At 45.6% G+C, this 25254-nt stretch overlaps 2 protein-coding genes across 2 annotated transcripts; one reads left to right on the top strand and one right to left on the bottom strand.

Annotated features, from left to right (window-relative positions):
- Nucleotides 1-1654: 1654 nt before the first annotated feature.
- On the top strand, nucleotides 1655-14088 carry LOC310782637 (lactoylglutathione lyase-like). Its single transcript, XM_083643326.1, has 6 exons — nucleotides 1655-1756; nucleotides 4866-4948; nucleotides 7971-8111; nucleotides 10007-10074; nucleotides 10300-10389; nucleotides 13449-14088. The coding sequence occupies exons 1-6, from the start codon at nucleotides 1688-1690 to the stop codon at nucleotides 13541-13543; spliced, it is 546 nt and encodes a 181-aa protein (XP_083499452.1). The 5' UTR covers nucleotides 1655-1687; the 3' UTR covers nucleotides 13544-14088.
- A 4148-nt stretch (nucleotides 14089-18236) lies between these two features.
- hey2 (hes-related family bHLH transcription factor with YRPW motif 2) lies at nucleotides 18237-25209 on the bottom strand (the record flags this gene model as incomplete). The annotated part of the gene is made up of 6 exons (XM_083643741.1): nucleotides 18237-18338; nucleotides 18411-18721; nucleotides 21453-21534; nucleotides 23720-23803; nucleotides 23918-23996; nucleotides 25124-25209. 6 exons carry the CDS (start codon nucleotides 25207-25209, stop codon nucleotides 18237-18239), a joined length of 744 nt encoding a protein of 247 aa, XP_083499867.1.
- Nucleotides 25210-25254: the final 45 nt, after the last annotated feature.

Genomic DNA, 25254 nt, shown 5'->3' on the forward strand with positions numbered 1-25254 from the left:
TCAGTTTGTTTTGCCTTGGGGTTTTTTATACTGGATGTTAAATTTGTCTTGCTTCCAGGTAGCAATAAAAACTATTTCTGTACTTTCACAGAACCTCTCCCTCTGTCTCGCTCTCTCCCCTCTGCTCTCAACCACAAATAATTTTAGTTTTCAAGAGTTCAAGAGTGACAATTTTCACTCTTCTCAAGAGTTCAGGTGTTTTGTGGGGGAAGCTGCAGTGGACCCCCCCCCCCCCCCCCCCCCCCCCAGACCTGTCGGGGGTGGTCGGTCCACCGATTAAAAAAAAAACACCCGGGGATCACTCCCAAGCCCGTAGGAGGAAGCCAGTCTGATGTAGGTTGGTGCATTTATTTATTCTCTCTTCAGTTTAGTTCTCCATTCGCCCCCCTCAAAACCCCCACCTCCCAGGCGCGCCCCCGAGCCAGGCAGCCACATCCCGGCCCAGCCCACGTGCGAGAACAACACCCACCACCCATCTGACAGGAGCTCATAGATATCATGTCATTATAAATAAAGTTGTCAGCGCTTTGGGGTGAACATGGCCCAATTAGAGATTCACAATAAAGTTTTGTTAAGGTAATATATATATATATATATATAATCATGCACTTTTAATTAAAGATTAACAGCAGACAGCAAACAAATCTCAAATCTTGCTGTTCAGATATCTTCACTCAAATGTATGTTTTTCCCCACTATACAAAACATGTATGTGCAGTGGGTGTTGCAGACAGTGAAACCTCTCCGCTCCTCTCATGTCGTCTTGTCAGTCATGTCCAGACCTGCAGCTGCTGTCTCCTGCATATTTCTCCCTACTACACCGTGTCATGAGCCTCCAGGTTTCCCCAGCCAGGCTCCACTACAGCACATCAGGAATGTTTCACCTTTTGAAACCTATGGAAAGCTGCTCCACTGCTGTGCTGCCTTCAGGGGAAGCATCCCAGCTCAAAATTAGCAGATGGAATGGCTGAAGATGAGACTTGATGTTGGATTTGATTCCTGTGGGAAATTACATTGTAACAACAAATATTAATAGGACTAAAAATATTGCATGATAATTTCTAGCGTGCTTATGGATATCTCTGGCTGAAGGCAGCAGCAGACTCTGCGGCCGCGCCCCGGACAGAAACACAAAACTCTCCAATTAAACCAGGACCCCCTTTGCCCTTGTGGGAAGTCATGCTGCGTCCAAGTGCTGTCAGAAATGTCTTATGTATTATCTTATATATTATTATATTATGGTTACATATATTATCATCTAGAAACGGGTCCTATATGGTTGAAAACCTTTTAAGTGAATTGGTCCTCAGGAACCAAAGTCTCCATCCGTATAACAGAGGTCATGTCTGTCAACTTGATAAAACAATTGGAGACCCCTTGAAACCCCCTCAAGGACGCCTGGTGGTCCCCGGACCCCACGTTGAGAACCCCTGGATTAGAGCATGAAGAGGGTGTGTGAAATCAATCCATATCAAAACATCAATTGCATTGCATGCTGTAATTGTTTCCAGCCAGAGAACTCTTGAATGCATCGACAAGCAAATTTTGCAACTGAGAAGAGTTTACGAGGAGCACTTGAAGGCAGCGACAGGTAAGGGGGAGTGTCTGTGTGGGTGTTCATTCCAGCAGCCAGCTGGTGGCTCTCTCTGCTGTGTGTGAGTGAAGGCTGAGCTGTGGAGCGGTGAACATGGTAGAGAAGGGGCTGACGGACCAGGCTGTGTCCGATGCCTGCAAAGAAGGAGACCCCATCACTAAGGTACTGTGGTTAGGCCTGGGCGTCTACGTAAAGCCCTGGATGTTTTCTCAAAAAGAAGTTTCTATGTAGTCCTAATGACTCCTAAGTGAAGTTTGACATTGTTCAAGATTTCTGTCGCCTCTCACCATCCACGCTCCATTGTGAGTGCATCTGCCCACACACAGAGTGCATTGGGTCGTGGTAAATTCGAGTTAGTAGTCAGAACGGTCCAGTTATTTTACATGAGCCTGCATGCTTTGCGTGCATGGAGATAGGCTCCATGCCGGGACGCAAATCGAACTATATGGATATCATGGATCTACCTGACGTTTTCAAAAGAGGGACAAAGATATACTATGGTTCTGTGACTTCCTCTGGCCTGAGCGCTGGGTGTTCTGAAATCCTAACAACGCCCCTGGTAATGGACCCTGAAGGCAGGAGCCTCATGTTTTCATGGAGGTTGCTCTGTCTGTCTGTGTGTCTGTCCAGCCTCTCCCTCTCCAAACCCTGCTGTGTTGCAATGCGGTCTAACCTGTTGCGCATGCGAGCTGCAGGGCGAGCCTAGGAAACGAGCATGTGGATTTTTTTGTGTGAAATCGGTTGTGCAATAGTCAATTTTGGTGAGTTATTTCTACGTTATGTGACATGTATAGTAAACATGCTTTTTTAAAGTCCAGTGAATGATATAGCCTACATGTAGTGTTACATTTTTTAATTTTATTTTTTTGGTGATTTGCTTCACTGACTCACAACAGGCTGTGCATAAAAAATAATGCTGTAAATTGTACAAGGAACCCTAACCCCCTAAAAATATTAATGTTTAGCCTGCAAAACAGTTACATTAATGTAGCCTACTTTGTGTTAAACGTGACCAACACACTACAGCAGTAAAAACAATAATAGGCTGTGTGAGGAAGTGTAACCTCTGTAAACGGCTGGGTTACACTAATTATCCCTGCCTGCCAGAGAATACTTTATTATTGTTGGAGTGTTTATTTCCAAATAACCTAGCATGAACAACAGTAATGATATCAAGAAAATCCTCATGATTATTATCATGATATTGATTTCAACCAGATCACCCAGCCCAATTTCTGGTAGTAGGCTATAGACCAAATCACCGTGATGTCACCATGTAAACAAATTTACTTCCGGGTACCACTTGGGGAAGGCGGCAGGTTTAAATGTGCGTGTTGTCAAATAAATGCTGTCAAACCCTCTCGTTGTTTTCGGCCGACTACTTTCAATTTAAATGGTTAAACGGTTGGTAAACATGCTTGTCCGACGTATCTAGCCGTTCTTCTGTGTTTGTTTTATGTAGTGTTAGCTAGCTAATAACGTTTGTTTGTCTGTCAAACTCGCTGTTTTTTTGCAGACTCGTTAACGTTACAGACAGAGCTACCGATGCCACGTTAATTTAATTTAGCGTCAAGTCTACTCTGGTCTGGTCCAACAGGTAAATTAGCTAGTCTGGTCTCCACTAACGTTAGTGAAAGTGTTGTTATGAATGATATTAAACAAGAACACAACACGGACGAACCATTTTTGTCTGTTTTTGTCTTCAACACGTCAGTTTGTGCCGTTCACCGCCATTATAATGTGTGGACCCAGGGGTACCCGGAAGTAAATGTAAACATCCCGCTGATTTGGTCTATACAGCCCCCTGGACAAAAATGCACCAACTGCCCCTGGATACAGTAACTCTGTCTACAAACTATAACCGCCAGTCAAGAAAGACATTGGAAGGTAGCTACTGTATGCGCTTAACAAACAACATAATTGGTAGAATGGTGTAAGTAAGGAGATCTGCTTATTGCACACCTCCTCTGTGAGAGAGCAGGAGAGAGAGAGAGGGGAGCGCACCGCACGACGCATGGGGCTCAGTCTACTGAACATAATGGCATTCCATTGACTTTTAATTGCATTTCCTTGACTTTATCATGGGCCATTCACTTTACTATGTAAACAGCGGTGCTCTGAACACCGACCCGAGCGCCCCCGGTTTGCGGAGCTCCGCCTCGCGCTGCCTTCCTATGTCCTAAGCTTAACGAGCAGATGCGAGTTTTCCGGCCGTGCGCATATCTCTCTCTCCGCTTTGTCTCTCCCCCTCGCTCTCTCCTTCCCTCTCTCTCAAATTTAGCTAGAAGCCAAGGTATGGCGGCTGCCCTAGCTTGCCATACTGAATTGACGCCCTTGGCCTAGTGTATCTAACTGTTGATATTCAATGTATTTTTGATTCAGGAATTCATATCCGTGGTTTGCAGCCCTTCCTGCAGCTCGCATACGCAGCTCGGTTGCTGCGTGGCCTCGTCTGCCCTGTTGGCGGGCACGGGTGTGTGGGTGTGTTGCTCACCAAATGTTATTGCCCCTCAAGTTTACATGTGCGCGAGTGTGTGTGTGTGTGCCCCCTTATGACATCACTAATGACATCATCAGTCTTATGACATCAAAAATTTTAACGCATAGGTTTAGGGTGGTATCAATCAATTTGGGAAAAGTCTTACAAAATTGTTTGTTTATGTTGTAAAAAGTAATTAGCTAACTCTCTCGTAAACGGACAAGCCCGTCTTTTATTGTCACACGAACACCACAATACATGCATGTGGCCACAACACACTCATGCTGACGGTGGCCGGTGAAAAGTGTCCTCTGCATTTAACCCATCCAGGCATGTCCTTTCCTCCGAGGGGCAGGCCAGGAGCAGTGGTCGCTTTCTCGTACAGCGCCCGGGGACCAACTTCGGATGTTGTCGTCACTGGTCGGATGACGATGACGATCTGATCTTCTGCATGTTTTTAGTGGGGGGGTTATATACGGAGGAACCCCCTGGGGGAGCACGGGGAGAACATGCAAACTCCACACAGAGAGAAAGGCCCTTACGACGAGATAACCCACCTGGGCAGTAGGCACTGAAGATATGGGGGGGAACACAACCACAGCGTCCATAGTGTCCCAGGCGAGAATCGAACCCAGGACCTTCCAACTGTGAGGCGACAGCTCTACCACTGCGCCACCGTACCCCCCTAACATATGTTTTCAAAATGTTCAATCAGAAATATGTCTGTTTTGCCTTGTTTCTTATATAGCCTATCTGGATACCTATCTCTAATAGGTCCCTCTTTCTCTGCAGGACTACATGATGCAGCAGACCATGTTGAGGGTCAAAAACCCGCTCAAATCGCTGGACTTCTACACCCGAATCTTAGGAATGACGTGAGTCCTGTTGTCACCATGCAGTGTGTCTGAGGGGAGAGTTGACAGAGAAATCAGGGTGTGACGGTATATGGTATATTTAAGAAAAACCTTTAGCTGTGATATAACTACCATTATTATATCATGGCCTGTCAGGAGCTATTGCTCAGTCAATGGGAAAATTACCCGACTTCTCACATGATTTATGACCTCAGTAAACACTTTCCTAATGACTTTATGATCTCAATCACTAGTTTCAAGTCTTCTTCAATACAGCATCATGTTCATTTAGTCAATTATGATCCCATTTAGAGTAAAATTATACGATAAAGCAGACTATGTTTTGAGGCGTGATTCAAAGTCAAAGTCAATTTTATTGTCAATCACTACCATATGTACAAGACATACAGAGCATCGAAATTCCGTATTTCACGATCCACGGTGCGCTCAAAATACAGATAGGAGACAACACATGACATAAAATACGAAGATAAAATAGATTAAACAGATAAAAACATACAATAATAATACTAAAATACTACCGTAGGGGTCATAATAAGGTCACTGTAATCACTGTAATAAAAGTCAGATAGTGCAAATAGTGATGGCAGAAAAGTGCAATAAAATGGACAAAGCGACATAATAGTTTTGCATAAAGTGACTGGTGCTGAGTGAGGATATGGGTTCAAGTCCAGACTGGGGGCAGAGGGAAGAGAGGGGAGTTGTACAGTGAAAAGTTAACAGTCCAGACTGGGGGCAGAGGGAAGAGAGGGGAGAGAGTTTAACAGCCTGACAGCCTGGTGGACAAAGCTGTTAGCTAGTCTGGTGGTGCGGGCCCGGAGGCTCCGATATCTTCTCCCCGACGGAAGCAGGCAGAAAAGTCCATGAGAGGGATGGGTGGGGTCGCCCACAATGTTAGTGGCTTTGCGACCCAGGCGAGTGTTGTAGATCTCCAGGAGGGAGGGGAGGGAGGCACCAACGATCTTCCCGGCTGCTTTCACGATGCGCTGCAGGGTCTTCCGGTTGGCGGCAGTGCAGCTACCAAATCAGGCTGTGATGCAGCCGGTCAAGATGCTCTCTATGGTCCCCCTGTAGAAGGAGCACATGATGGGAGCTGAGGCTCTGGCTCTCCTCAGCTTCCGGAGGAAGTAGAGGCACTGCTGGGCCTTCTTCACCACTGCGACAGTGTTGGTGGTCCAGGAGAGGTCCTCACAGATGTGCACCCCCAGAAACTTGGTGCTGCTCACCCGCTCCACTGCAGCACCATTGATGGTCAGTGGGGAGTGTTGAGGAGGGGCTCTTCTGAAGTCTATAATGATCTCCTTGGTTTTTTCTACATTTAGGAAGAGATTATTCTCTTCACACCATGTGACCAGTTGGTTCACCTCCATCCTGTAGTTGGTCTCGTCGTTGTTACTGATGAGACCCACCACAGTTGTGTCTAGAGCCCGACCGATATGGGATTTTTGAAACCGATACGATACCGATTTTAGGGAATAAAAAATTACCGATACCGATAATATCGGCCGATATTTTTATTTTATTTTATTTTTGTTTTTATCATCAAATGTTTATCCCCCATTAGTGCTAATCCCCCATTAGTGCTATTTTTTTATTTTTTTATCCTGGTTGCTGCTCCACCCTCTGCCGATCTGGGGAGAGCCGAAAACTGGCTCCATGCTTCCACATGGGCAGTTAGCCAGCCGCTTCTTTTCACCTGACAGGGGAAGCTTCACCGGTAGGACATAGCACGTGGGAGGATCACGATATTCCAACGAGTTCCCCTCCCTCCGAACAGGCGCCCCTAACGACCAGAGGAGGCACCACATCAGCAACCCTCAAATATCAAACACTTGACAAAGATATGATTGAGTTGACATGAATTCAAATATGTGAAGTAGGCAGGATATTTTACAGCTTATTAATAAACTCAATGCAATGAAACAGTAAACTTAACTGGGAATTTAATAATTATAAATAACTAGAAATACAAAAACACAATAGAACAAATAGTTAAGAAAAAATATCAAATATACACAACATGCTGTCCATGCTGTCTATAACTTATATATATATATATTTATAAAAAAAAAAAAAAAAAAAAAAATCGGCCGATATTTTTTTTTTTTTTTTTACCGATACCGATATATCAATAATCGCCAATATCGGCCGATAATATCGGCGGGCCGATAATATCGGTCGGGCTCTAGTTGTGTCATCTGCAAATTTGATGAAGTGGTTTCCGCTGTGGTTGGGTGCACAGTCATGGGTCAGCAGGGTGAAGAACAGGGGACTGAGCACTCCTCCTTGGTGGACTCCCGTGCTCAGTGTGATGGTGCTGGATGTGTTATTTCCCACCTGTACCGACTGTGATCTCTCGGTGAGAAAGTCCAATATCCAGTTGCAGAGTGACGTGTTCAGGCCCAGCAGATCCAGCTTCTTTATCAGCTGCTGAGGGATGATGGTGTTGAACGCTGAACTGAAATCAATGAACAGCATTCTCACATATGAGTCTTTCCTGTCAAGGTGGGTAAGGGTTAGGTGGAGGGCAGAGGAAATTGCATCATCGGTGGATCTGTTTGCCCAGTAAGCAAACTGAAAAGGGTCCAGAGCGGGAGGGAGGATGGATTTGATGTGGTGCATGACTAGCCTCTCGAAGCACTTCATGATGATGGAGGTCAGTGCAACAGGGCGGTAGTCATTAAAGCCAGATGGTTGTGACTTCTTTGGCACAGGTATGTTGGTGCTGGCCTTGAAACATGTGGGAACCACAGCCTGACTCAAGGAGATGTTACTGGACAGGTCGCCTGTCCAGTGATCGCGCAGCTCACCGACCACAGACCAATAGCAGCTGCTGCTGGGGCTCTGTGGGAAACCCCCTGTCTCACACTAGTATGGCACAAGCTGCGTCTGGCTCCAAAAACCAAGATGGCGACGGTCAAAATGTCAAAGTCGAGGCTTCAAATCAGGAGTCCACAAACCGGGTGACGTCACGGTGGCTACGTCCATATTTCTATACGGTCTATGTTTCCGTCTCTCCCAGGTTGCTCCAGAAAATCGACTTCCCCTCGATGCGTTTCACCAACTACTTCCTGGGGTATGAAGACAAGTCAGAGATCCCGGCAGACATCGGGGACCGGACGGCCTGGACCTTCTCCCGCCGAGCGACCATCGAGCTTACACAGTACGCATCGCACGCACGCAAACACGTGCACACACACACACACACACACTGCATTACCCACGCGCACGCACACATACACACACAGACACACAACATACACACACAGCTTGACTGTTTGACACTTTGTTTGACAAATTTATTTTACAGTGTTGTTTTTCAACTTGATTTATATAGCACTTTTCATACAAACATGCAGCCCAAAGTGCTTCACAACAAACAATGAAAAAAAAATCAACAATCAATATATGAACATCGCAGAAATCAACACCAGGGATACAAATAATGTAAAAATCAATGATTAGAACTTAAAGACTAAAGGTGCGTTCACACCAGGGCTTCACTCGCTCAAGTTTGACTGCAAAAAAATTGTGCAGAATTTGTGAAATTCGCCTTGGTGTGAATGCACTTGGCTATAACATTACTCCTATGGGCTCGACGTTAACTTTTAAAAGTGGTTGCCCGAATAAAAATATGGTTGCCATTTTTAGTCGCCTTATATTTTGAGTAATTAAGATACTATGCAGTCATAAGCCGGCTTAATAATGACAATGTGACAGAAAAGTAAGTATAATAGTCTATAGTATAATAGGCCTATTCAGTGTGCGCACCGGGTGTTGTAGGAGTAATAATAATAATAATAATAATAATAATAATGTGTATAATTTCGTTTTATAAACAAATCTTATTTTTTGTTTTTATAATGCATTTGCACTGAAAGGATTTGTTTAACTAATATTTGTGAACTTTTTTTTTTTTTTCAACAGTTATTGTTCATATTGTGCTTAATTTATTAATTAAAAGCGTTATTGATAATAAAGTAGCCTACCCTCCTCATGTTCATTCAGGGATACTATGATGACAGTGGTTTGGGGCCCCCACTCTAAGATGTTGCATAGGGCCCCAGAAGGCCCAGAAGCGGCCTTGGCCCGCCGCGCTCCCTCTCTCACCCCGTATGTTACAGGCAGACGAGGCAGGGATGTAAAGCATTCCTTATTTCTCAGCACATATACACGGTGGTAAAAAGTTTTTGAAGGATGTCCTGGTCGAGGTGTATGTTGTAGGCTTGTTGTAGGCTACATGCTTTGCAGTATAGCGTTAGTTTTCCGTCCCGTTCAAAGACGCAGGGGTACCTCGATGACTTGACAAATAATTTCCTCGTCCTTTGTTTCTGTGCGGGCAGACGCGGTTCTTGTTCATTGAATTATCGTCTTGCAGCTCGATTTGTGATGTGGATGCTGACGCAAGGTTAGCGACAGCGTTATTAGTCGGGGCTTGCCTTGGACCCAGGCAGACTTCATCTGCTTTTGACATCTTCACGGTGCGTCTTGCAGCCGCTGTGATTGTGTGCGAGCAGCCACCTCCGAGTCAGTACTCGTTAAACACACCGCACGTGCAGCATGCATCACGTAGGTTCCGACTGATAATTAGTAACATCGTTCCGATTGTAAACAGCAATAAAATGTCACATATGTCACTCACAAGTATTAAAACATATTTATTTGGTGTACATTTTTCTGTTTGCTGCTGTAAATTTTTTTTTGCATGTTTGTTAAAACGTGGTTGCCACTGTGGCAACCAAAGGCCAAGAAATGGTTGCCCTTTTCTTTTTTTGGTTGCCCGGGGCAACCGGGCATCCGTTAATGTCAAGCCCTATAAAGTCAGATTAAAAAGTTAGGTCTTTCATTTAGCCTATTTTAAACACCAGAGCCCAGTCAAAAATACAGAGAGAGCTTCCATTGTAAGATCCAGACGCAGTGTCTTCCACACTTTACTTTATGCGACACGTAAGGACAGAAAGATTGTGTGATTTTTTGGTCCACTTTAACACTTTCACATCTCCCCCCCCCCCCCTCTCCCCCCTCCCCTCCCCCCCCCTCTCGCTCTCTCTGTCTCAGTAACTGGGGATCAGACTCAGATGAAGACCTGTCTTACCACAACGGGAACTCTGAACCACGAGGATTTGGTAATAGCCCACATTGTTCATTCGTCTAATTTTTTTAATTCCTTTCATAACTCATTTAGTTTAGTTTTTTAAATTCAATGTGCTTGTTGTGATCAGTTCAGACAGCAGAGTTGTGTCACAATTCCCCATAATCAGCACACATCATCACCATATGATTCCACTGAAAGACTATTAAATGATCATAATTACAATGTAACACTGCCTGCTCTGTCCTCCTTGTTGCAGGTCATATTGGCATTGCTGTTCCTAACGTGTACGATGCCTGCAAATTATTTGAAGAACAAGGAGTGAAGTTTGTCAAGAAACCTGATCAAGGTCGGTGCTTTGTTGTCTATTTTTCCCCTTCTGATTTTTTCCCATTTTCTCCCCAATTCTACTTGGCCAATTTATCCCCCTGCTGTCCCGGTCGCTGCTCCACCCTCTGCCGATCTGGGGAGAGCCGAGACTAGCACCATGCTTCCTCCGACACATAATAATAATAATAATAATTCATTTTATTTGTAGTGCACTCTTCATTCAGACAGAATCTCAGAGTGCTACAGAGTTAAAAACATCGCAAGCAAAAAATACATTTGACAATAGTTAAAAGCTAACACGAGAAGGCCTTCCTAAATAAAAAGGTTTTTAGGCGCGTCCTGAAAGAGTCCAGGGTCTGTGCTGCCCTGAGGTGTTCAGGGAGGCTGTTCCACAGGCGCAGTTGCCAGCCGCTTCTTTTCACCTGACAGCGGGGAGCTTCACCGGTAGGACGTGGTAGCACATGGGAGGATCACGCTCTTCCCACCAGTTCCTTTCCACCCCGACCAGGCGCCCCGACCAACCAGAGGAGGCGCTGGTGCAGCGACCAGGACACATACCCCCAATCCGGCTTCCCACCCTCAGGCACAGCCAATCGTGCCTGTATGGATGCCCGACCAAGCCGGAGGTAACACGTGGTTATGAACCTGCGACCCTCGTGTTGGTAGGCACTGTTACAAGTGTTAAGTTGCGTTCACACCGACCTATTAAAGTTTTTCGCTGGCATTGAGTTTACATACAAAGTCAATGCAAACGAGCGATTGAGCGTATATTCGCCCGGGAGAAAAATCGCTGGGCGTCCGAGCGACAGAGACAGAGCAATAGGGAGAAAATACGCTCGTCGCCCGAGTTGAAATATCCCAACTCGAGTGAAAATACGCTGGCATCAGTCGCTCGCTGTTCAACGCTGATTGGCTGCTGTGTGAGAGTGAGTCAAGGATCACACTGGCTTGGAGCAAACCTCTGGTTTATTGTGTGGCAACGAACCGCATTGACAGGCTGACAGCTGACATGAAGTGAAGTCTGTACTACCGGTATGGAGCTCGCGTTAGGAGCACGCTGATAGGCTTAGCTTGTAAACAACTATGATGGCTCGTAGTGGACAAACAGGGGTCATCCCTATGTTCCCCGGGTCCTATGTTCCCCGGGTCCTATGTTCCCCGTTTTTCCCAAATGGTGTCCACCCGCTATGCCGACCACCCGCAATGCCGACCTTAGGTTTAGGCGTGGGGGTGGGAGAGGTTAGGTTTTGGGTTAGGGTCTGGGGGAGGTTAGGTTTAGGCATGGGGGGAGGTTAGGTTTGGTTAGGCATGGGGGGAGGTTAGGTTTGGCGTGGGGGCTGGGAGAGGTTAGTGAAAAACGGGGAATATAGAACCCGGGGAACATAGAACCCGGGAAACATAGAACCCGGGGAACATAGACATGATCCCGACAAACATCATGACAATGCGTAACGTTATAGCCCACAGATGTCCGTCAATTCGTGTGCCTGTTGACGAGCGATTTAAACAGAGCGACAGAGCGATTCCAAAGGGTTGAATCAAGCGACAGAGCGAAAAATAAATATCTCGGTGTGAACACAGCTTTACAGGTTGGGTAAAATAGTTGTAGCCAGCTCGGTCTAGAGAGGCAACAAATAACACCGCACCCCGCAACATGAAAACCACATGGCTGTCATTAAAGACTGGGAGTGTAGCTCACCTCAGGAAACTGGCACGTTTGGACCCAGGTGTTGCATTGGCCTTCTCCGGACATCTCAGCCGGTGGAGTGGATGGTGTTCAGCATGGAGACACCATCTCGTCCATGAAGACGCTTAACACAACATAACTGACAAACAACTTTATACAAAGAAAATGAAAAGGGGGAGACGCCGTCTCTCTTCTTCTGTATGGACACGTAAAGAGCTCAAGATGGCCGCTTCCCAGCACGTTATATCCGTTCCCGTAACATCACTTCCTGAGCCAACCACCTTTTCAATCATGACAGCCAGAAATAGGAAAGAATATTTACCAACGTATAACAAGAAATACTAAAAGACTAAAGAGAAGGAGAAGAAAGACAGACTCTGGGTTCCTGCTGGTCTGGAACAGACTGGAAAATCTATTTGGTCATTTCCAGGTCTTCAAATGTTTGGGAATCGTCTGAAAAAGACCTCTGGAAGAATGTGGGAGCAACATGGTGCTTGTTCCCATATGTGATTTGTCCCTTCATTTCACATACAAGTATATTGCCAGTGTTCTATTCAAGTCCAAGACCACTTACCAGTCCCAGTGTTCCAGTCTGAGTCCAAGTCTGAGTCCCCAAAGAAGAGTCCAAGTCACCAAAGGAGAGAAGAGTCCAAGTCACCAAAGAAGAGTCCAAGTCATGAAAGGAGAGTCCAAGTCACCAAAGGAGAGTCCAAGTCACCAAAGGAGAGTCCAAGTCAAGTCCCTATTACCTGAGTCCGAATCCAAGTCTGAATCTGGAGTTACTGAACACGAGAGTGAATCCATGTAGGTCCACATGTATTAATTAATTAAGCTATATTAATAGCTATATAATATGGTGATATTATTCAATTCCGTGCAAAGGCAGCCACATGTGTTCCACTTACAGTAGGTGCCCTTGCCCTTACCCTTGCACGGAATTGAATAATGTCACAGTATTCATATAACTATTCTTATACCAAATTATTATTAGGGCCTATTACAAAAAAACTGAAAAAAGCAACATCAAATGCCTCCATACTGCTCACCTGGCGTAATGCTCACACACATTATGCTGTTGGCCAATATATGTTTCCACCAGCAGGTGGAGCTCGGGGCCGTGTGTGTGTGTGTGTGTGTGTGTGTGTGTGTGTGTGTGTGTGTGTGTGTGTGTGTGTGTGTGTGTGTGTGTGTGTGTGTGTGTGTGTGTGTGTGTGTGTGTGTGTGTGTGTGTGTGTGTGTGTGTGTGTGTGTGTGTGTGTGTGTGTGTGTGTGTGTGTGTGTGTGTGTGTGTGTGTGTGTGTGTGTGTGTGTGTGTGTGTGTGTGTGTGTGTGTGTGTGTGTGTGTGTGTGTGTCCTAGTCCTACAGTACTAATCTCTTCTTCTCCCTCCAGGTAAAATGAAGGATCTGGCTTTCATACAGGATCCGGACGGCTACTGGATTGAGATTTTAAGTCCAAACATCATGAGGGACTTGATGTCAACTTAGGACAGGGACACATTTACCAAAACACATGCTTCACTTCTCTTCAGTGTTTACATACTTTTCCCAGATCAACCCCAACCATTCCCCCCATGCCTAAACCTAGCCCCCCCATGCCTAAACCTAGCCCCCCCATGCTTAAACCTTTGCCTGGCTGAACCCACAGCCCCGTGCTGCTCCGTGCTGTGCGTTCCATAAAACGTGAAAGGCTTCCCAAAGCAGTAAGGAGGCCGCTAAAGGGGCGTGACAAAGCAGCTCCTGGACGAGTTGCGAGATAAACTTCATTGTACATTCTGCCATTGGTTCTGTTAAAGGAACAAACAAAGCTTTTGATTTTGGTCAACTTAACTGTCAAGCGATGAGAACATAATACACCAAAATCCTGCAGAACGTCAGCTCTGCTGCTCCATGCTAACTCTTTAGCATCCACTGTGTTGAGTAACTGTCCATCATTCTCCCCTTGGTGCTCCACAAGTTGTGTTCATAACACAATTGTTTTGTTTACTGTTGCAAAATATTATAATTCAATTAAAACGAAATTATGTCATTTCTCTCAGCCTCCACATTCTGTTATGAGATTTGAGATAGGAGTTTGTGCTTGAATCTAACCTGATATCATCCTCCCAAAAGGCTTTGAACAATAATGTATTTTGTATTGTGCACAGTGTAAAAATGTGTTGCAGCCATGCTGGAACATACAATTAACAATTAAATCAACAAGGCTGTTTTCACAGCAACCCTTTGAGGTGGTGAAGCAGGAGGTAAAGAAGGTGTAACCATTAACACTAACGAGGGCCCTGGCACAGAATGGAATCGTAATTAATGGTATTGGTTACACCTGCTTTACTTCCTGCTTTTACCACTTCAAAACGGTTGCTGTGAAATGGGTCCATTGGTTGACAACAAAATGCTAACACTTAGGCTAGATATTTCAGAGATGGCCTACTGAATGATAAAGAAGCCCAAATCCTGACCAGTTTTGGGCAAGTAACTTTCAAAATGTAATATACTACATATTACTCATTACTTTCATTTGAAAGTAATAAGTTACTTTACAATATTACTGTCTGTGTAGAGTTTTTACTTTACTTACTACACTACGGTACTTTTGCATTACTTTCACCGTAATAACAGCAGTAGCAGAATGACATCGCCGCCCGGGAACCATCCCGAAAAAGACTTCTTGAAATCTTGCAGTCAGTGTAAACCATCCAAAATTCTAAATTTTATTATTTTCCTTTGTTATTGTCATCTATAGTGGTTAATTGCATACAAAGACACAATTTAATTAGGAAATGATTGTATCTTTATTTAAATGTGTTGATACAAATTTTTTAACTCAATTTGTAACTTGTGTTACTTGACAAAGTAACTGGTATAATATTACTGCAATCCTATTGGTAATAAGTTATATTACTGAGTTACTGCTAAAAGTAATATATTACATGTAATATGTTACTTTTGTAATGAGTTACCCCCAACACTGATCCGGACACAGGTAGGCTACCGTGGGTGGCTTAGCAACTGACACACACACACACACACACACACACAACCTACACAGACACACACAGATAATCCAGTCCTCCGTGCTCCCTGCCTTGATCTTGTGGTCTGTAGGAGTGATTTACACACTGGAATCACTGTTGCAGCCGTTAAATGGTCCAGGAGGAGAACACAGCGAGCGCGGCGTTCCCAGCGGAATGGGGGGATTACAGGGTGACAGGCCTGGGAACGCTCCGGAGGCCGTCAATCTGGCCCGGTCAGCCGACACGGTTCTCACGCCGGGCCGCCGCTTTGAACTGACCGCCAGAGTAGTAAATGAGGTGAGCCGGCCGGGACGTGAACCCGGGCAATAGACACAAACACAGAGAGGAATGACAGAAGAACCAGAAAGGAGTGGAAGACCGACGCCATGAGGAGACGCCACATTCACTCACGCTTATTTGCTTGAATAGAAAACACTGTTGTGTTTCAAAAGAAAATAACTTGTTTAATAGCAATCCGTTAAAGTGGGATTTGGCAGGTGATGCTTAAAAGAAAATGCACAACAAGCTTCCTACCACTCTCCAAACAATGCACTGCAATTTCCTTTGCTTTTACTGTAGCTCGATTGAATTCAAATTCGCCTGGCATGGTTTGAAAGCTGACAGGCTGGGGTCGGCCTACATCTCCCCGTCTCCAAACTGGAGGCTTCTCAGCTTTTCGTATGATGAACAGGTGAAAATGTCCAATTCCTTCTGTTATCACATCATCCTTTCATGGCGGAGGAACGTAATCTTCACATAAATCATCCGTGTTTCAGAGTTCCCAAGATGTTGTGCTTTCGAGCGAGACAACCACGTGTTCATCGCTCTCCCAGACGAGACAAAGCCGATGTGTCATTTTGCTACAGTAGGGTGGTTCTCAACACAAGGTCTGAGGACCACCAGGGGTCCTTGAGGGACTTTCCAGGGGGTCCTGCAACAAATTGAAGTTTGTTTCTTTTATAAGAAGTAACACAATTAGATAATGTCGTAGAAGCATGGCTGTTTTGACCATAGCTACCTATCTCTCTACCTGCAATACAGATACGGTAGTCATACAATTCTGGACAAAATCATTTCTAACCATAAAGATGTTTTCAGATTTGAGAGAGATCTCATCATGGAGGTCTGTGGCCCTAATATGGAGTAAATTAGGGGTCCTATGTCTTTGTCAAGAAGGAAGAGATGATACTGCTACCGTCTGTCTCTGTTTCCAACAAGATGTCATGTCTCTTGTAACTATTGGTAATTATCTCCTCCAAGAATCTGACGTCTGTAATTGAAGTGAAGTTTAATTGACACCAACTGTCTCAGGGCTTGTTCTCAACCTCTCAGTACGTACATATTTACAGGCGTTCTTGTTAGATGGGTTACAGCAGCACTATCCACTGACACATTGATTATCTCAGGAGCAACCTTTGGTTCATCAGTGTTTGTCGGTTAGTATCTTCCTGGTGTGTGAGGGGTTAAACCAAACATTTTAAAACTTGATGTGTATCAAAAGTAAAAAAAAAAAAGTCTCAAGATGCCAACATCATGAGGGACATGATGTCAACTTAGGACAGGGACACATTTACCAAAACACACGCTTCAGTTCTCTTCAGTGTTTACATCCTGCATTTATGCGTTCTTTGGGCAAACCCTCAACAGAAGCTTCAGAGCCACTCCACCGGTCCGTCAATCAGTGAGTCAGTGAAACCAGTAAGTCAGTTAAATCAGCAGGTGGAAAACGGTGAAAAACCAGTCATTCAGAAGACTCCCACCTCAAAGGTTAACCAGTTAATAGATGTTTAGGTCAGGCGTTAAAAACACAATGGTCAGAAGATTCCCACTTCAATCGTTAACTGGTTGTAAAAAATGTTCTGTTAAACCAGGCAGTTAAGAATAGTCTGTAAATCCAGTCAGTAGATTAGGAACTAAGAGGTTAAGCCAGACCCTCCTCAATCCCAGGGCCTCAAATTCCATCGCTTTCCTCGTGTTCTTGGCGTCTGATACTGACGTACAAGCTGTCCTTTAGCGTTTTAACTAACTCCAAAGTAAACCAACTGACGACTCCCGCCGTCCATTCTGAAATCGATGAAAACATCGGCCAGTCAGGGTGTTGTGGTCAGTCAGGGCGTTGTGGTCAGTCAGGGTGTTGGTGGTCAGTCAGGGCGTTGTGGTCAGTCAGGGTGTTGGTGGTCAGTCAGGGTGTTGGTGGTCAGTCAGGGCGTTGTGGTCAGTCAGGGCGTTGTGGTCAGTCAGGGTGTTGGTGGTCAGTCAGGGTGTTGTGGTCAGTCAGGGCGTTGTGGCCAGTCTGGGCGTTGTGGTCAGTCAGGGTGTTGTGGTCAGTCAGGGTGTTGTGGCCAGTCAGGGCGTTGTGGTCAGTCAGGGTGTTGTGGCCAGTCAGGGTGTTGTGGCCAGTCAGGGCGTTGTGGTCAGTCAGGGCGTTGTGGTCAGTCAGGGCGTTGTGGCCAGTCAGGGCGTTGTGGTCAATCAGGGTGTTGTGGTCAGTCAGGGCGTTGTGGCCAGTCAGGGTGTTGTGGCCAGTCAGGGCGTTGTGGTCAGTCAGGGTGTTGTGGCCAGTCAGGGTGTTGTGGCCAGTCAGGGTGTTGTGGTCAGTCAGGGCGTTGTGGTCAGTCAGGGCATTGTGGTCAATCAGGGTGTTGTGGTCAGTCAGGGCGTTGTGGCCAGTCAGGGTGTTGTGGCCAGTCAGGGCGTTGTGGTCAGTCAGGGTCTTGTGGTCAGTCAGGGCATTGTGGTCAGTCAGGGCGTTGTGGTCAGTCAGGGCGTTGTGGCGTTGTGGTCAATCAGGGTGTTGTGGTCAGTCAGGGCGTTGTTGTGGTCAGTCAGGGCGTTGTGGTCGGTCGGGGTGAAGGAGGGTGTAAACATTCGCCTTTCACACCGGAGACCGGCGTTCACGTCCCAGCATGTTCAACGTCTACATTTCAACCCTAAGTCACGTTTAACATTCTTATTTAACCCTAACCCTAACCCAAACCAAGTCATTTTAGGTGCATAAACATAATTGTTACGGTCTCGTAAAGGTGGCATCTGAAAAGTGACGAGAAGGTGTACCCAGTGTGTTAACGAGTGACGCCAAGGTGACGCCGACATGGGAATTTGACGCTCTGGCACGAGAACGTGTTGGGTTAATCGCAGCCGACAAAAGCAGTCGGTAAAATGGCCATCAGTCAGAAAGCTCCAACCTCAGTTCCCCACGGCCTGTAGGGTTTACTGCTGCTGCTCCGAGGAGTCTGGGAGGAAGAGGAGGACGAGGAAGAGGAGGAGATGGGAGGGCTGGAGGTGAGGGAGGGGGGGAGGAGGGGGAAGCCGGCATGGAGGGCGAGGGGAAAGGACGTCTGTGCCGACGCCGAGAGCGAGAGGAGCGAGGCGCCAGAGAGAGGAGGCGGGAGCGCGGCCGCCCAGTGGCAGTGCGGGTGGAAGGCGGGGTGCTGCGGCTGCTGGCTGTAGTGCTGTTGGTGGGGCTGACGGGACGCCGCGGTCAGGGCGTCGCGCTGCGAGGAGCAGGAGGTCAGGTGGGACAGGAGGCGCGCGCGCAGCGGGTCGCCCGAGTCCAGGCCCTCCACGGCGCTCAGGTAGCGGGACACCTCCGTCACACACTCCCGGAAACCCAGAGACAGGAAGTCCAGCGCCAGCGCATGGGCGTCGAAATAACCTAAAGACAGAGAGAGAGAGAGACAGAGAGAGAGAGAGCATCTAGGTGTCTGCTCTTCATGTGACAAACCTGTGAATGTCCAACCACCTAACTTTCAAGAGACCAGAGTCAAGAACATCGTCCACACATCATGTGTCCAAACACACATGTGTTTCAGAGTTTGCAATGTCAAAATTTTAGGAGAATATGTTGCAATGAAAATCAGGGTAAACTATCCAATTCAATTATAATTATAACTTTCAGCTCTCTCTCACACACACAGGCGCGCGCGCACATACACACACACACACAGACACACACACACACACACACACACACACACACACACACACACACACACAGACACACACACACACACACACACACACACACACACACACACACAGTGTGTGAGAGGGGGGGCCGGCCTGGCCTTCTCTCCCACGCCTTATGTGTGGGGTGGGGGCGGGGTGGGGGGCATCGGTGCTCTCCATCACTGGTCGAGGGCTGCCGGTAGGTTAGAATAGCTTACCGTTAGGTGATAGATTAGCTACAGCCTAACTATAGGCTGTAGACCTGTTATAGTGTTCAGGCTAAGATCAGACTAGAGCAGAATAGGACAGGCCAGACTAGGCTGTAGATTAGCTAGATTCCCTGTGTTCTAGTTAGTTCCGGTTGACTTGACTTGACTTACAGACACACACACACATACACACACACACACACACACACACACACACACACACACAGAGCAGCCACAGCTCTGTGACCCTGGGAGAGCCGGCTATCTGCTCTGTATGTTTGCTCTGTCTCCTCTGTGCAGACCTCTTTACACGCTGCCCGCCGCCCCGGGCTAAACCCAAACAAACGCTGCAGGGAGGCGGCCTGTGAACGCACCCCTGCCCCATCCCTCACCCCCCCCCCCACACACACACACACACACACATACACACACACACACACACACACATACACACACACGTACATACACACACACACACACACACACACACACACACACACAGGCTCTATGAAAGCAAACAGCACGGCTCAGGGTCAAGTGCTGCTTTCATCCCTGCAGTACTTTCCCATGGGCTGCTGCCCCCCACTCCTTTCATCTGCCACTGACTGACTGACTGAGACTGACTGACTAACTGAGACAGACTGACTGACTGACTGACTGACTGAGACTGACTGACTGACTGACTGACTGACTGACTGACTGAGACTGACTGACTGACTGATACTGACTGAGACTGACTGACTGACAAACTCGCTGTCTGCCTGCTTAGTTGCTGACTGATTGATAGAGTGGCTGGCTAACTGTTTAACTGCCTGGCTGACTGTTTAATTGCCTGGCTGACTGTTTAACTGCCTGGCTGACTGTTCAACTGCCTGGCTGACTGGTTAACTGCCTGGCTGACTGTTTAACTGCCTGGCTGACTGTTAACTGGTTAACTGCCTGGCTGACTGTTTAACTGCCTGGCTGACTGTTAACTGGTTAACTACCTGGCTGACTGTTAACTGGTTAACTGCCTGGCTGACTGTTTAACTGCCTGGCTGACTGTTAACTGGTTAACTGCCTGGCTGACTGTTAACTGGTTAACTGCCTGGCTGACTGTTAACTGGTTAACTGCCTGGCTGACTGTTTAACTGCAACCATTAAATTCACTTCTCAGTCTCTTATCCGCTTCACAACTAGAGACTGAAAAGTTTCTCCCAGCTTTTGCTGTTAAAACTGCGTGGAAACAATTGGAGTTTAAAAACTCAACCCAGAGTTTTTAGGGTGGCCCTTCATACAGAAGGGGCGGAGACATGCAGAGGTCATATACAGATACAGATTGGCTGTATATCTGTCCATGTTACAGTGATTGGCTGTATCTGTCCATGTTACAGTGATTGGCTGTATCTGTCCATGTTACAGTGATTGGCTGTATCTGTCCATGTTACAGTGATTGGCTGTATCTGTCCATGTTACAGTGATTGGCTGTATCTGTCCATGTTACAGTGATTGGCTGTATCTCTGTCCATGTTACAGTGATTGGCTGTAACTCTGTCCATGTTAGTGATTGGCTGTATCTCTGTCCATGTTAGTGATTGGCTGTATATCTGTCCATTTTAGTGATTGGCTGTAACTCTGTCCATGTTAGTGATTGGCTGTATCTCTGTCCATGTTACAGTGATTGGCTGTATCTCTGTCCATGTTACAGTGATTGGCTGTATCTCTGTCCATGTTACAGTGATTGGCTGTATCTCTGTCCATGTTACAGTGATTGGCTGTATCTCTGTCCATGTTACAGTGATTGGCTGTATCTCTGTCCATGTTACAGTGATTGGCTGTATCTCTGTCCATGTTACAGTGATTGGCTGTATATCTGTCCATGTTACAGTGATTGGCTGTATATCTGTCCATGTTACAGTGATTGGCTGTATATCTGTCCATGTTACAGTGATTGGCTGTAACTCCAGTTTGTTTCACTGTGGAGCAGAATGAGGGAAGAGCATCATTTCCTGGGAAGGTGCCAACAGAGCGTAGGTTTGTTAGCAGCCATTCTGGAGCCAGAAGTCCCCAGACGATTGGTACTGGGTGGAGATCTCCAATTGTCTGACATCGCAAGACTATGATGAACCTCGTGATGATTTTATTTCCAAAATATGGATGGAAATATGGATATATAGCACTTAGCAAGTAAACTCTTAATTCCCAGACCTCGTCTGGTTTCCATTCAGTCGAGGTGATACCAGTTCTTACCTTTCCCTCCGGTGGCCTGCAGCATCTTCAGATGGTCCACGGTCATCTGAAGGATCTCCGCCTTCTCCAGTTTAGCTGAACCCTGATAGAACAGGCCAAAAGTCAGGCCAGGACATGGGAAGTGATGAGGGAAGTTTAGTATATTCTAGGGTCCAAAATATGGAATTCTCTGGCATTAATTAGTTTGAATTTGTCTTCAGGGCAGTTCAAAAGAGCACTGAAATCACTTCTCTTAACTAACTAATATTTTCAATATGGTCTGCTTATATTGTGTGTGTTTCTGTCTTATGACTATTTCATTATACGTATATGTAATGGGTGTTATGGGAAGCATTGTTGGCGAGTATGCTGAACTATGTCTGTTTTTTTTTTACTATCTCTGAACTTATTAGATGCATTCAAATTGTGTATTTTACATTGCTGTGATTCTGTAATCAGGGAGTTCCCCAAGCCCCGGCAGCCGGCTATTTCTCCGCCTACTGGCCTCTGGCCTACCGGTTACTTTATACACTGTACATTTTTTTTTTTTTTTTTTAATACAGTGCACCTGAACGCAACATACAAGATACCCGCTGAATAAGTGTCCAAATGTTCATGTCATTCTGGCCAATACTCCACTTGTGTTATAACATTTCAGTCTGGAATATGGAATATCTTTCAATAATCTTTATGACTAAAAGGCTAAAAGTAATCTCATGTGTAAGAAATGACTGTTCTACAATTAAGTAAAACTGTAAATAATGAACTCGTTGGTTTTGGATTTATTTAGCATCAAGAGTGCATTTTTGTTCTTGTGTGACCCTCAACGCAGGCTTTGAGAATCCCGGGCCACTTACTGATACTTATGCTTAAATTAACCCACTCATATTCTGGTTTATTTCAAGAAAAACATTTCGGCTAGTGGAAATTCTAATTGGCTGGTAACTTCTAGCAGCCATATTTGCAGGTGGTCAAAAAAGTTAATTTCAAGCCCTGCAGGGAGAGCAAGTGGTGACATAGGAGTGAGTGAGAAAAGGATCAAATATTGGTGTTTAAGACTGAATAATGACATCACAACTGTTAATTTAAAATGAGTTATTCCTCTAAACCTGACTTCAAATGCCCAACATTTTTCCGCGCCAGCGCTGTTTGGCCCCCAACCCTCAGCAAACTTTTTTTGTGGTCCTCTCTATCATCAACGTTCCTGGGTTACGGCATGACAATATTTGTTCGGCCCCCGGCAACAATCTGGGTTTCTCATGTGGGCCCCCATGAAAAATAATTGCCCACCCCTGATCTAGCCTCTTAAATTGGTTCTCAAAGTGAACCAGATTTATGCATTTTAGTTTAAAATGTACACATTTTTCTTACAGGGGGCATGGGCCCCCGAACCCCCCAAGAGGGTCCAAGCAAGGTCTACCCACCACAATCTCTCCAAATCCTGTGGGAAACATAGTTATTCGTATTTTCTTTGTTCTTAAAAATATACATTGCCTGTTTGTGTTTGCAATATGGATATTGTTTTATTTATAATTAAATTGAGCATTGGGCCTTTATAAGAATGTTTATTTGTATTATTTCAATTGTCACACTCATGGATACATATTTGAGGTTTGTTTATTAATTGGGGAAAGGACCACTGGAACAAACGCCGCGAACATGAGCCGGCTACTTTTTCAATCTGACTGGCTACTGAAAAGTTTGGGGAACACTCTGTGTAATATGCTGCCTGAAGAATGCCACTTCAATCCCCCGGAGGGCTTTCAGGCAATTCTCCCTCACATTCACGTGCAAATTATATATTGTTGAACCTGTGCTCCACCTGATGTAGCTGGTAGGCTGTCACACTCTCAAAATGAAAAGAGCTTGAGGGACTATTCTGATTGCAACCACATGGGAACCCCAGAGGGTTCAGGAAACCTGACCTGTAATATCAGGGGGTTCTTCAAGAAACCTTTAAAGCAACGTGTTTCTCAACCTAACCTCAGAAATGCTCCACCCCCTCTGCTGATCTAGGGAGAGCAGCCATGGATGATGCCCAACCAAGCCAGAGCTAACACGGGGGCTCGAACCTGCGACTCTCGTGTTGGTTTGGAAGGAATCTACTGCTGCACTCCGGATGCCCACCCTCAGTCATATACTGATTTAAGCAATGTGATATCTGCTGAGGAGCCCTGCTGCTTATTGGTTACATTTGGATCTTAGAAGAACCCTGATGAAGCCCATGTTTTTTGAGTGTGGAGTTTTGTATCGTTTGGCATTGTGTTCTGAAAGGAACAGATTCTCACCTGCTTCTCAAACGCCGTGGGGACGAGTCTGCGCAGCTCTGACAGGCTGCTGTTGATTCTGTCTCTGCGTCTCTTCTCAATAATCTGACAATTAGGAAGACGATAAAAGCGTAAATTCTCCCTCCCCGAAGCTAGCCTGTCAATCTTAAGACAAAATATGAATATGAATAGTATTCATAGTAATAGTAATACGTTTACCCCTCTGCGTTTTTTCCTCGCCATAACTTGAGTGGTTGTGGTCGGTGATCCACATCTTATAAAGGATCCCTTCATGTGACTGAGAAAGGGAAAAACAAATTACCAACTCATTAAACAGAAAAGCAAAGAAGTCTGAAATGTCATACCCCTACCCCCCCCCCCCCCCCACACACACACACACACACACACCACCATCAAATAAGTACAGCTGATAACCAAATGGCCTGGATTTGTTTGCTTAATTCAGAGCCATTTAGAATGAACACAGCAGTGGAATAGAATTAAATTCCTTGACATTACAAGCGTCCATTGTTACAGTGTCCTTAGATCTTTCTGTGACCCTATTATCACGGAGCAAATAGGACAGGAAACAAGAAATAAATTATATATTTTCACTGAAAGATATGGCCTGGCTGTGTTGACAAAATGATCCTGAATTTGTGCTTTTTGGGACCAAAATATTTGCACTAGGGGGGGGGGGGGGCGACTCAGAAAATGAACAGGTCATTCTTGGCATTTTGTTTGACCATACTTGGGAGCACCAGGTGGGTGCGGTTAACCACATCATGACAGGTTGTCAGAGCCACAGAAGTGTATTAAATGACTTTCAAAAACGTTCTTGAGATTCTCTAAACTTTCTTCATTTTGTCCTGTGAGGGAAACTCCACCCACCTGGTTAGGTAAGAATAGGCTACTAAAAATGAGTTGTTGCAAAAAGAAAAAAAGCTATTCTTCAATCACAAAATATTGATAGACCGACTCTCCCCGATGGTCCAGTCTGTAACACTTTTACACACTACTGGATCCTTAAACTATTACAGATTATGATGAACTTGAATCCATAAAATGTTGATGGTGTTTTATCTAAATCAGTTTAAATAGCAGGAAAGCTTGTTTGACCAATGAAAGCACTATATTTATTTTAGAAATAATGATAAACCCATAGGCCTAAATGGTTTAGATCTATCTAGTGCTTTCTTTACAGGCCTATATCTAGCTCCCTTTTTCTCAATTAGCAGTGAGTTAAAAGGCTACATTTATTTTCCACAATACAATACAAACTATGTGCTTTCTTATTTTATTGTATTTTTAAAGGATAGTGTTTAGCTTTGGTCTTACTAAATCACTAACATTAAACTATTCAACCAAATAATGCAGACAGACTAGGCTACAGGTTTTTAAATGATAGAAGGAAAGGAAACTCACCCCGGATAGATGTTCTCACTGCCCACGTCGATGGCTTCCTCCACGTCGCTCTCCTCCGAGCTGCTCTCCTCACACGGCCGCTTCATGGTGCAGGGGAGGCGGGGAGGGCGGCCTGTCTCTGTCCGGGAGGA

This window comes from Poromitra crassiceps (assembly GCF_964638095.1).
Source record: "Poromitra crassiceps genome assembly, chromosome: 9".
Taxonomy (NCBI): domain Eukaryota; kingdom Metazoa; phylum Chordata; class Actinopteri; order Beryciformes; family Melamphaidae; genus Poromitra; species Poromitra crassiceps.